This window comes from Tenrec ecaudatus, chromosome 2, assembly GCF_050624435.1.
Source record: "Tenrec ecaudatus isolate mTenEca1 chromosome 2, mTenEca1.hap1, whole genome shotgun sequence".
Taxonomy (NCBI): domain Eukaryota; kingdom Metazoa; phylum Chordata; class Mammalia; order Afrosoricida; family Tenrecidae; genus Tenrec; species Tenrec ecaudatus.
In genome coordinates this window covers 224,828,396-224,841,053 of record NC_134531.1, presented here as the reverse complement: position 1 = coordinate 224,841,053, position 12,658 = coordinate 224,828,396, and the positions used below count along the sequence as shown (strand labels likewise).

Genomic DNA, 12,658 nt, shown 5'->3' with positions numbered 1-12,658 from the left:
AAAAGATTATTTTCATTGCACTTCATAACTGTCATTTTGCTATTGTTATGAATCGGTGACCCCTGTGAAATGGTTGTTTGACCCCCCCCCCAAAAGGGGTTGCAACCCACAGGTTGAGAACTGCTGCTTTATACGGTCATGGTGAGTGAGAATCAACTCCATGGCCAAGGTTTGGGTTTAGGGTGCGTGTCTGCCTATCGGTCCATCCATCCATCTCCAGATTGGCAGACTGGCGTTGGGAACAGCAGGACTATCTTTGTGTTAGATCTCAAGATTCATCAAGACTTCTCCCACGATGGCTGGGTCCTTGTCAAAAACAGGATCCCCGCCCTTCCCCACCATGTGCTCTTTCCTACCAACCCCCCAGATGGATTCTCCCACCATTTAAAAAGGCACAGGACCATCCACACACGTCTCAATAGTTTTATTGTTTGTTTGACAGGCATTTACAACGTTCCATTCATAGACCTAAAAACATAAAAATAGACCTTCTTTCAGCTTATAAAAGAAATATATAAGAACTTTGGACATAGACACATCATGACCTTATGTACAAGAGACAAAATGGCACCCTCTCCAAGCACCAGACTTTCCAGTATTTTCAAACCAGCCCACTGCGCTGGGACCTGTAAGATGCGATGTTAGAAGCCTTAGTTTCCGTTCTCCATCCAGGACACAATCGAACCGGGATGATATGGAACAATGCAGTGATAACAAAGGGTATAGAAACCATTCTAAAGCTTTTAGGAAAACCAGAAGATATAGCAAAAATTTAATAGAATAAAACTTTCAAAAGATCAAGCTCTAAAGCCCCAGAGACCCGACGGGGGAGGGAGAAGGGGTAGAGGGAAGCAGGTGGAAGCAAGCGGGAGCACAAGAGCATGATGTTCTGAACTCTCTCGTCTGGAAATATAAAGTCCTTAACTGATTGTTATCAAATATAATTCCTAAAACTACTATAAAATCCAGGTCTTTAAAGTTCCTACTGATGTGTCAAACACCAAATAGATTTTTTTCCCCAAAAAGAAAAGTTTTCATAGGAGTTAAACCCTTCTTAGGAAGTGGACATGTGGAATGGGGGAGAAAGGGAAAAAAGAAAAAACGCTACAAGCCATTTTAAGAAAAAAAATGTTTAAGTAATTTTTTTTAAAAAAAGAATGAAAAGTGCTAGAATTTGCTTTTGTTCTGCCCTAATTGGAAATCAGTTTTGAGTGTTAAGTGTTTTGGGATGTTTACCCTGTTCGGTTGGCATGAAGAAAAGTGTTAAACACAAGTGATGTCTCTCAAGGGGCTGTTTTACAAAAAGGTTTGGTTTGGGCTCAGGGGAGGTGGTGGGTCAGCTATGGATGAAGATGCAGCTTTAATGGAAAGGAAACAAAATAAAAAAAAACCCCAATGATCGTCATGACAACCCCACAAGGAGGCTCCCTCCCCTTGCCATGGGCAACAGACACACACCACCCCACCCACTGGGTGTCCTGTTCCGTTCAACCAAATTCCCATCTCAACTATAGAGTCAGATGCTTAACAAAAAAATTTCTTCTTGGGAAAAAAAAAAAGTACACCCTAAACATGAGTTTCTTGTTGGCCTTTCATATATAAATATAAAATCACCATGCCTCACTCTCTCTGTAAAAGATTAAATCTTCATCTTCCCCGCCCCCACCCGCCTAACGCAGGAGCTACAGGAACACTAAAATGCTCACCTGTTTGTGCCCTGTATATCAGGTAAAATACAAAAAAATAGGAGGTTTTATTTCCCTTTCTATTTTTCAAGTCACAAATTTGGATCTCTTTGCAGAGTTTGGCATCTTTATAATTCTATGCAAAACTAGAGCTTCCGACACTGACACGGAATACGACCAGCCATAGACCAAAACAGAAAGAAAAACAAACCAAAAACAAGCCTCATGAAAACATAAGTCCCCACCCTCTCTTCACACATCCCTAAGATACACAGACATTTTAAGAGGGGAAGGAGTGGGACACTGCCTGCCGGGCAGTGGTTTCGTTTAGTTGCGCGAGTGAAAGGGGTGTGTGTGTGGAGGTGGGGGGTGTCGTCCCCCGACTGGGAGATGATTCGGGTTGGTTGAGGATATAGCGATCAGGTTGTATGCTCTGTACTGCCCCTTGAACTCATCCGCCGCGCCGACTCCAAGGGCTAGGGGAGTTAAGGGCGATTTGCTTTTCAGTGCTAGCAAATCTTTCTCTGCGCCCCCCCCCCACACCCCCTTTTCTTTTGAATTCTTCGGGCCCTGACCCATCGAGAATAAATATACGCCCTTAGCAATGTACACAGGGTAAGGCTCGGGCTTATTTCGCATTTGCAACTATTCTCTCTGATGCCGCTGTTGGAAAGGACCCAGTCGGGGGCTCCATGGCTTCAGAACACGGTGGGCGCGGACGCGTGTGCAGGAGCGCGCGCTGGGGGAGCCTCCGGGCGGCGCAGGAGCGGGCGCTGGACTATCTACAGGCCTCCCCGGGGGCGGGGGCCGGGGCCGGGGCGGGCAGTCATATCTCGGTGTTCAGTTTCCTGGAGGGCGCAAAGTCTTCCCGCCGGACCCAGATGACCTCCTCGCTCGTGCTCTCGAGGCCCCCGTTTATGCCCGACAGCGCGGCTTGCTTCTTGAGCTGGGTCATGCGGGACGCGTGCGAGTCCAGGGCTTTGCGGCCTCGCTCCCGCTGCCCGAGGGAGGCGGCCTGCAGCCGCTGCTGCAGGTCGGTGTCCACGGAGGCCCCCTGGGCCGACTCGCAGAACTCGTCCTCGTCACTCAGGATGTCCGTCTCCTTGACATCCTCCTGCTCCTCGTACTGAGCGAGGTCAAACTGTTCCTCGACCCAGCGGTCAGTGTCCCCGCCACCGGGCGGCTGCTGGGACTCCCGCTCGGGGCTGCTGGCGAGGACGGCATCAGAATCAATGGTAAACCTGTTTCGGGCCAGGCGCCGCCTCCTCCTCCCAAGAGACTTGCTTGGGGCGGACACTGCACACACACACAAAAATATAAAAATAAACCCCCACATGCTTTACGTGAGATGGAAATCCAGCAAATCAACTTGCAAGAGGACACTAAAGGCTAAAGGGGATGTTTCACGCCTCGATCACATTCCTGGGGGTGGGGCGGGGGTGGGGTTCCCGATTTCGAAGTCTGTGGGGCGACAGTCTTTGCTCTGCACAGATGCCTGGGCTTAGTGGATGCTATGCCAATGGGCTGGATGGGGAGGAGGCAAGGGGGTACGGGGGGGGGGGGGGGCGCATGAGAAGTTGGTGATTGAGAGAAAATGAGGACCCAACTCCTCTGAAAGAACCTTCCAGTGCTGTCCCTTGGACATCTAGGGTCAGGTCACAGACTCCTGGTCCTCCTGGCAGACCCGTCTCCCGGGGGGCAGTTAGTAAGTTGGCATGCTCAACTCTGACTTAGGGGTTTCTTTAGCTGTGAGAGGCATTTTAAAAGAGGTGGGTGGGCTTCTCCGATTTCACTCGCTTTGCCAAAATCCACCATGATGTATCTAACAGGCAAAGGCACGAGTTCAAGTTCAGTCACTCTCTGGGAAATGCAATGCAACAGTTCTTAAGGATTTGCAGTTAAATTATGGCAGGACGGCCCCTCGGAGAGGAAGGCTGGGGACAGGGCCCCTCAGAGGTGTCACACCTGTGCAAGGTGCCCTGCCACCTCCCTGACTGTGTCCCACATGAACAGCATGGCTAAGCCAACGTGAGCCTGGTGCCCTCCTTCCCTTGGCTGTGCTCCGGGTGCCTCTGCCGCCTCTTCAGCACAGCAGGACCAGTGAGTGACTCACAGGAGGAATAAAAAGCCAGACTCTTGGTCAGCCAAGTGCTGTGCAAAGTGACTAAGAGTGAAGAAGAATCAATACGGCAGTGAGCTCATTCCTTCCTTCTATTGCCCTCTAGGACGCCAAAACTGTTCAAAGTAAATGAAAAATACAAGTGGGCCAAGCAAACAAACACATCCAACACACACAGACGATCCTACAGTGCAGCTGCGGCTTCACCTACATGGGTGACTGGAGGTGACATGAGAGACAAGGAAGGAAAGAGTCCAAACGAACAACCCAGTCTGAAACTGCTTTCCTACAGCCTAGCCCAAGGACCGGGAAATAGCTTCAGAGAAGCTAGAAGTAATATAAAGGTTCTTGCTTGCTGTCGCACAACCCTGGACTTCAAATGCAAGGGGCACACGCGCTCTAACCTGGCCTTCGTTAAAGTTTCCTCTGCCTGAGAGACCGCTGTGCTCCTATCAGCAATCCAGAACATTCTGCCACCTCAGCGTGTAAAACAAATGGGTGCCACTCTGCTTTGAGGAAAGCAATGAAAGCCACGTCAAAGAAAAGAATGGAGCAATGATGGGGAGGAGGGTACCCCCTACTCCGTTGGGAAGAAAGCAAGCCTTCCTGTCTAGATCACAGGGGAGCTGACGTCCTCTCTCCAGCCTCTACTTAGAATGAGCTCACGTCCACGCTGGGCTGTTGAAAATGCACATGAATGGTGAAGTATTGGGGATGAAGTGTGCTGATGCCTGCTGCTTTGAAACATGTGGGAAAGAAGGATGGGTGGATGGATGGTGGATAGTCATGTGGCCATGAAAACAGAGGAAAAAATATTGAAGAATCAAGGTGAGGGGGGTGGATGTTTACCGTATAATTCCTCCAGTTGTTCTGTGTGCCTGAAATGTTTTGTATAAAAACACTGGGACAGAAATAGATGCAAACTATGTTGCATCCTTGGTAGATGCTCAGTCCTTTGAGACAAGAAGTGAGCCACGTGAGCCGGCATTACTAACCGATCCAAACAGATCCACATGGTGTCCATAACCATGCCAAGTGACCCAGGCTAGCTCTCAGTATTCTAAAGGACGGGGCAGAACCCAGCCAGTCTGAAGGGGTTCTCCTATTCTCCTGCGGAGACAAGCACTGGTTTGACTTTTCCCAGTGGTCCTTGTTCCGACACACTGGCTAGGGCTCACCCAATGCACTTGAATACCATTTTTAACATCATCTAACAAGAAACCCTGGTGACATTGAGGGATTTTTTTTACAAATGCTTTTCGAGAAAAAGAATAAACATGATCATCAGCCAGAGATGAGCCATCAGGCAGAAAATCCTTCCACCAGCCAAACCTCTCAAACCATTCTCATGCTATCCTGGAGGGTGTACGTTATGGGTTGGTTCGGTTCTCCTTCGTCTGAGCGTCCAAAGGAGTCTTGGCAGGAAAACCTTACCCAACAGAGCAACATGCCTCATTCCAGAGAAAATGCAGCTCTGAATTTGAGTTCGGTGATTGGTGACTGAGCACTAGTCACTGACAGGCTGGGTTCCTGGAAACTGGGGCAGACACATATATTCCCAGTCCCGGGGAAAAACGCGCCCGCTAGCAGAGGGAGCAGGGGAATGAATCCCGAGGGGAAATCCTCTAGTGGGAGCTACAAGAGGGTCCAAAAACACCGTTCCTGTCTGTGGACTCCGAGAGGAAGCGTGGGCCAGGAGGCATGGGAGTCTCTGCCTGTCCCCAGAGAACCGGTCCAGCAGAACAGCCTGCCTTTACCTTGCTCAGTTCCCGTAAATGCTGAGCGATGGAGTGGAGAGCAGGTTGAAGATCCCCAGCGCCCCCATCTTTAATGAAATCCATGGAGCTTAAAAGAATGCAAGAATCCCTTGCCAATGCTACTGTTAGATTACAGCTAGAGGGGGAAAACCCCACTTTTCACATTCCATCTACATCCCCTCCAGCACTGTGAAGAATGTGCAGGAAAAATGATTGGGACAAAACCTTTTTTTTTTTTTTTGGTGAATGCAAAGTAAGCTTCATTTGTTGCCCCCCCTTCTGCAAACCCCCAGGGTGCCTCTTTGAGAAAGGCGCTACAGAGATGCTGGCACCTCGTGGTGTATGAGTGCTTGAGTAATATGAAAACAGCCTTCTTGCTCGAAATATTTCCCATTTCCTCGTTGCTTGCAGGGTGACCTTCTAGCCCCACCTATCCTGAGCGATGCGTCCGACAAGAGTGTGCACTGTGTGCGGGGTCACCCTGACTCCTTTGCCAGTATCGACCCCAGGCTGGCTCGAATTAGCAGAGAGACACACAGCGGCGCTGTGGGTGCCGGATGGACGGGCCCCTTGACGGACGCCCCAACCCCTAGGTCCTTACTGAGAAGGGCCCTGCTGTGCTTCTGGGGAAGGAAGCCACCTTGTCCTTGGAGCATCAGGCTGTGACCTCCATGAAACACGACATACTGCTTCTTGCTACACAAAGCTGGCCGTCATGCAAAGCGGCAACTCATGGCACAGGCAGGCTGGGGTGCCCCTCTGGAAAGAGGGTGCCCCTGCTTCCTGGCGTGGCGCATGAGAGAGGAGCTTACCAGCCACAGGGATGAGGGCAGCACAGGGCAGGCTTGAAGGGAGGGCAGGAGGAGTCACCACAGGACAGATCCCCAGGGAGTCAACAGGACCAGAGACAAAGGCAAGGACCCTCGCACCAAGAGAAACCCCTATCTCAACGTGAGCCCCCACAAGGCCACACCTACGCCTTGCTCAGCGAGGCCAGACTCACTGAGCGCCCTACAGCGGAGTGGGGGTGACGGGAATCTTGAACGTCTGAATCCCCACAGTACCTGCCCTGCTCATGGCTGGCCTGGCCCCCTTCAGCGCACACAATCGCTTCCCTCCAAAAGGGACGTATTGCTGGGACGAGGGAAGGCTTTCGGTTTTCAGCAGCTGTCTCCGATGCTTATCACGCAGGATAGAATGCACGGCCTTGAGGAAATCCTTCCGGCTCTCGGGGGAGCTGTGAAAAGAAGGCCCATATGTGTGAGCCCCTCCTACTGTTCTCAGATGCAGGAACACACACACACACACACACACACACACACACACAACCCCTCCTAGGTGGTCAGCCTTCAGAACTCCCAATTCTACATTGACAGATGGGTGTTTTCCCAGTAGGGAATGGAGTACACATACCCCCCCCCCCTTGGTGATGCTCAACTAGTAGGAAGGAGTTGGTAACTTGAACCCACCTAGAGGGACCTTGGAAGATAGGCCTGGCCATCTGCACCCAACAGGTCCACCCTGGGGACCCTATGAAGGGGCAGTTCTACTCTGGACACCCGGGGCCTCAACCGTCAGGACCAACTGAATGGTAACTCATGGCCACCACTGTCCACAAATGAACAGTCAGTGGACTTGGAGGCGGCCAGTGGCAGAGGCTTTCATTCGGAAACGGCGATGAGGACAATGGACCACAAGAACTGCAGGTGGTTCTGCCGAGCTCCCCGGGACTGGTGCTCCCACCTCCTCAGCTTCCTCTCGAGATGGACTCCTATTAAAAACGAGCTCCGCCCCAGAGACACATTCCACTGCACAGCTGTTAAAACTACATGGACAAGATCTGAGAGATCTCCCCATGTGCTCATTTCTCTGGCAAAAAAGGGCCTTCCAGGCGAGGGCTCACAGGGGCATCGGCAGCTCCATGGGAGAATGACCATCTCCGTGTCAGAGCCCAGTTTGATTCCTGACCAACAATCCTCATGCCCAACCACCACCCACGGGCTTGTGTTTCTAACCCTGCCAAACGGGTTTCAGCAGAGCTTCTGCCTAAGACTAGGAAGAAAGACCTGGTGATCTGCCAGGGAAGGAAACCCTGTGGATCACCACAACCCTCTTGTGCAGGGCTTGGTTTGGATGTCCCATATTTGATAGCAACTAACGGCAACAAAAGTAAGAGTTCCTTTTTCTGTTTCGTCCTCAGTATTTCTACCCAGGTGGGTTTCAGCGCTCTCGGGTTGCTTTAGGCTGCTGTAACAAAAATAACCTAAGTGGGTGGCTTTTGACAAACAGAAAATGTTCTTCTCACAGTTCAGGCCGAAAGCCTGAATCCGGGGCACTAGCTCAAGGGCAAGGACCTCTCTGGGCTGTCACTGGGAGGAGCGCGCTCTCAATGCCTGCAGCTCAGCTCCTTGGTGATCTCCGCAGGCCATCCATCTTCCCCCACTTGTGCTGCCCATCTCTCTGCCCCTGCTGCTGTCTCTGTAACTCAAGTGAGGAGGCCTCACCCATGGAATGAAGAAACCCTATTCCCGACGGGGACTGCATCCAAAGAGAGGGGTTCAGACTCTTAACACAAGCCGGTACAGACTGGGGTGCATGGTGTCACATCCTCACAGAGCCACAAGGAGAAAGCAGTATGAGTCCGGCTTCCGCCATGGGACCCTGAGTGACCCTGTGCAACTGAAGCCAACCCCCATGCCGCTGTCCCCAGGGAGTGGCCTCTCTGATGAGAGGGATTCCTGTAAGACCTGCGCACACACTCTCTCGCCTCCGCCCACCTGACTCTGTTCTGGACCCGGCTGGGAAGCACACATCCAAACAAGCACGTGCTGGGCACAGCCTTCTGCACTTAGCAAGTGGGAAGACAGTTCACTTATGTCTGTTCCCCGCGTGTGAGCATTCACATGTTCTTTCAGGAGAGGTAGTTCATTGCCCAAGTTACGGTCCCTATCTGACTCCAACTATCCTGACTTCTCCAGGGTCTGTTGCTTCATGAAGACACAGCCAGATCGCCATGGTAGCCAGGAAGGCAGAAGCTGGCTACATCAGACCAGAAGGGTGAGGAAGGCCCTAGCTGGGCGTCCTTCTTCCCTCAGCCCTGCAGACTCACCTGCAGCACAGGTGGAAGACCCGCTCCGGCCTCCCTTCCGACTCGGACTTGACATGGACGATCTCGCACACGGCATGTGCTTCTGCATCTGGGAGCAGGGAAACAAGCGGGTGGTTAAGTGCACGTGAGTCTGTGTTTGCACAGAAACATTCCCCACCCCCTGCTCAGGAGCAGACCCTGCATGCAGCAAGAGACCAGCCACGGGTCTCACTACCACCACACGCTGAAGGGGCAGTGGAAGCAAAGAACACCCGGAGCACTTCAAACTGCTGAAAATCGCCAAGATGGTCTCAGCGGGGAGCCGGTGTCATCCCATTGCTTGTAGAAATGACCCTCTGGGCAGCTAAACTGGCTGGAGTCTTTCCCTCGTGTGGTTAGTAGGTTGGGCACCCCGTGGTGGACAGACTTGGGACCATGGTGTCCATGCCAAATCCAGCAGGCCAGTGAGGCCAAGAGGCAGGTCCAAGCTGGTCTGTGGGGAGCCTCGCGCCCAAGCTCTGAGGCCAAGTGCCCTCCCTGTGCCTGGCCACGTCCTGAACCTCCCCTTCTCCTGTCCTCTCAAGCTGTGGCCAAATGAGCAGGCCAAGAAGGCAAGCAAGTTACTAAGCAATTTCTAGGCCCCTCAGAGCCTGGGAACCCATTTCTTTTCCAGTCATGAATTCGGTGCCTGTAAAAGGAGCAATTCACCGCCCACCAGGAGGTCTCACTCGGACACAACAGTTCAGAGCTCTGGTCACAATCCCTCCCTGTTCTCTCCCTGGGCCCACATGACTCCACCCACGGGGACCCATTTATAGAAAGATTCCTCGGATTTCCCCCAGAAAGATAAGAATCCCCAAATCCCACTTTCCCATTCTTAAATCTGCTGCGATTGTATTTCAGAAGAAGTGGGGAATGACTACCCATCAAGATAAGCTGTTATTCTTGAAGGTTTTAAAACTTGATTTAAATGGAAACATACACAGGGTGGGGGTAGAGGGTGGGACTGAACATCACAACACAGAGAGAGCTCTGCTTTCTAGCTGGGGAGTCTTTTTATATGTTTAGCCCTCAAAGAAGGCAAAGTCCTGGCTTAGAAGTCAATGGTTTGGTTACAGGATTTGGGTTTTCTTGCTGATGAGCCAGGCACCAGGAAACATGAGCACTAGCTAAGAAGTCAAAAAGAGGCAATGCTAGTAGTTCAGTTAAAATGTAGTTAAAGGCTTGCATACCCATCTCTAGTCGTGCAACTTACACTCACCGCTATCTACTCAATGCTGACTTATAGGACCTTGTAACACAGAGTGGAACCCATGCTGGGAGCTTCAGAGACTGTGACGCTTAGTAGGAGTTGAGAGCCGCAGCTTCTCTCCCAAGGAGCAGCTGGTAGTTTTGAACTACTGGCTGCGTGGATGGCAATCCAACGCATAACCACCCTGCCACCAAATGGGTTCCTGGCGGGAGCCTCAAAAAAAGCCCTTGTCTGCGTCTGTCCCTACTGCTGGGTCTACCTGGTGTGAAGGAAAATGCACTGAGCTACACTTTAATGGGCAGCCCTGGAGGTGGAGTGTTTATCCTGTCTGCTGCTAAGTGCAAGGTCAACAGTTTGAAACCGCCAGCTGGTCCTTGGGAGAAAGAGGAAGCTTTCTACTCCTGTAAAGAATTACAGCCTCAGACACTCACAGGGGCAGTTCCACCCCGTCCTGTAAGGCCACTAAGAGTCGGCATCAACTTGATGGCAGCGAGTTTGGTTTGGTTTTCTTGAGGACAAATGCTTATTCGATTTAAAAAATTTTCTTTTTGGTGTGCCTGCTAGTCTTACTGGGTCTCCCACTTAAAGGGTCAGAAAGTGGCTTAAAGGGTCAGAAAGTGGCTTACAGGAGCTTTGTTTCCTTATGGCCTCGGGGATTCTTTCCAGAATTAGAAGATGCAGTACTATTAAAATGTACCGTATATACTCAAGTATAAGCCAACCCGAAGATCAGCTGAGCCACTTCATTTTACCACAAAAACTGCATTAAAAGTGTGCTGAAAAACTCGGCTTAAATACGAGTATATACAGTAAATTACTGGAAGATAATCCATACCAATAGCACACCTCTCCCACAGAGCAGTGACCATTACAACCATCTGTCTGGTTCGTGACTGTCCAACCACTGACACCGGTACAGAATGGCTAGGCAAATACACCGGAATGGGAAGGTCCAGGGAAAGAAAGCTGTGAGCGTAGAAAGGATGGGAGACGGAAGCACCTGGGTGTAGACAGACAGTTCCCACATTCGTCAGCGATGTGTATAGCACCGGCCAGAGTTTACCTGCACTCGCCAAAGCTCGGACCTGCAGAGCCTCAGTGGGGATCATGTGCCGAAATCGGAAGGGGTCCCAGTCCTCATAAATGGAAAGCCTGTGAGATCCTACCTGCAGGAGAGAAGGAACCGGTTGCCTAAGAACACACTGCTCTACCCAAGGCCAGGCCCCCTTGGCTGACCCGCACCCTGCATTCCCAGTGCCAGCCTAAGGAACCTCCACCCTACAAGCTCCTTGACTGTGGGGGGAGGTCAGATGCTCACAGGCATCCTCCCAGTTGCCAGACTGCAGTGGGCACACTCCCTGCTATTAAGGACAATGGATGCCAGCAGTCATCTATTTGGTTCCCTACTGATAATGGTTCCTATGGAGACCCAGGGAATAGGTCAAAGTTAAGCTGCCATCCTAAACCTAGGATCCGCCCATCTTGTTACATATATGCCTCCAATCCCTCCTCTTCCTATTGCATGTATGTCCCTAGGTCACCCCCTCTCATTACTGTATTACCTATAAGACAACCCCTTCCTACCTGTAATGAGGGGCTTGCATGTTCCCAAAGAATATAAAAGCCTTGGTCAACATTAAAGATTCTCTCTCTCCCTCCACGTGGACCACCAAGTGAGGCTGAGGTGAGCATGCTACCATGAATTGTGTCTGACTCCATTTATTTCAATACTTCTCTTCTATCTCTCATGCTCTCCATAACTTTACTATGATCTTTACTTATTATCGCTGTACAATTGCGCCTACCGGACCCATAATGATGTGTTAGGGGCTGGCTTCCCCTGACACTTGACTGGCAGAAGGTGGGAGGTCACTAGGTGACTTTTAGGTGAGGGTGGGTTGGTAAGTGTGCTGCCCAAACACAGGGGAGATAGAAGAAAATGGATCCCATCTCCAGAACAGGGCCGAGGGTTCCAGGCTTTGGTAGGCCCCAGAGCCATCCATTCCCACTCAAACAGGGGCTGGCCGGAAGGCCGCAGGGTAGGAGTCTTCAGAGGGACCAAGATTATAGAAATGAGTGTGTCCGACTAAGGCGGATGCTAAAGGCGGAATGAGCGGTATTTTCGGACCATGGGGTGAAATAAGAAGTCTTACAAGTTTCTTCTTCTGCTTGGAGCCATCCTTGTACACAAGGACCACCGCGGTTTTAAAGACTGGGGAAGCAAAAAGAAGAACAGTTAGACACCTAGGGTTCCCCCCTCACATCAGTAGCTCACAGTCATAATTAAGACAGTTACTAAGTGGGCATCGAGATCCCGTACACTCACTGCACCAGCGAAAACCTAGTCTCCCGAGGCAAAATATTCCAGGTGCAATATCAAAACTAGCTTTCTACCAAAAGTGGAAGAATCTCCTTGGCCCTGGAATTCTAGTTTGAATTGCATGTCGCCTCCCCCCACCCAAATATTATGGACATGTACATGTGTATCTATGTTATGATCCTAACCCCTGCCCCCAGGGATGTGCTCCTGCCTGGAGACAGAGTTTCCACTGTTATGTTGTGAGGTGGGTCCTAAACCCAATCACCTATTTGTTATAAACAGAGCAGGTGAGATGCGCTCACATACTAAGGAAAATGGATGTCATGTAAGGAGTGTCTACAACCCAGAGACCCGAGGAGCATCCAGGCTTCTGACAAAAAGGGAATCAAAACAGTCAAGACCACGAGGTGGACTTTTCAGTCTCCTGAACTGACAGA

At 51.0% G+C, this 12,658-nt stretch overlaps 1 protein-coding gene across 1 annotated transcript in view; it reads right to left on the bottom strand.

The window, feature by feature from the left end:
* Positions 1-1,523: 1,523 nt before the first annotated feature.
* The window catches only part of TIAM1 (TIAM Rac1 associated GEF 1), a 464,634-nt gene continuing 453,499 nt past the window's right edge, over positions 1,524-12,658 (bottom strand). The window contains exons 26-30 of the mRNA XM_075542381.1: positions 12,055-12,113; positions 10,965-11,067; positions 8,671-8,758; positions 6,626-6,798; positions 1,524-2,981 (exon numbers count right to left, since the gene is read on the bottom strand). Coding sequence (XP_075398496.1) covers positions 2,512-2,981; positions 6,626-6,798; positions 8,671-8,758; positions 10,965-11,067; positions 12,055-12,113 — 893 coding nt within the window. The 3' untranslated portion in view covers positions 1,524-2,511. The remainder of the gene's footprint in view (positions 2,982-6,625; positions 6,799-8,670; positions 8,759-10,964; positions 11,068-12,054; positions 12,114-12,658) is intronic.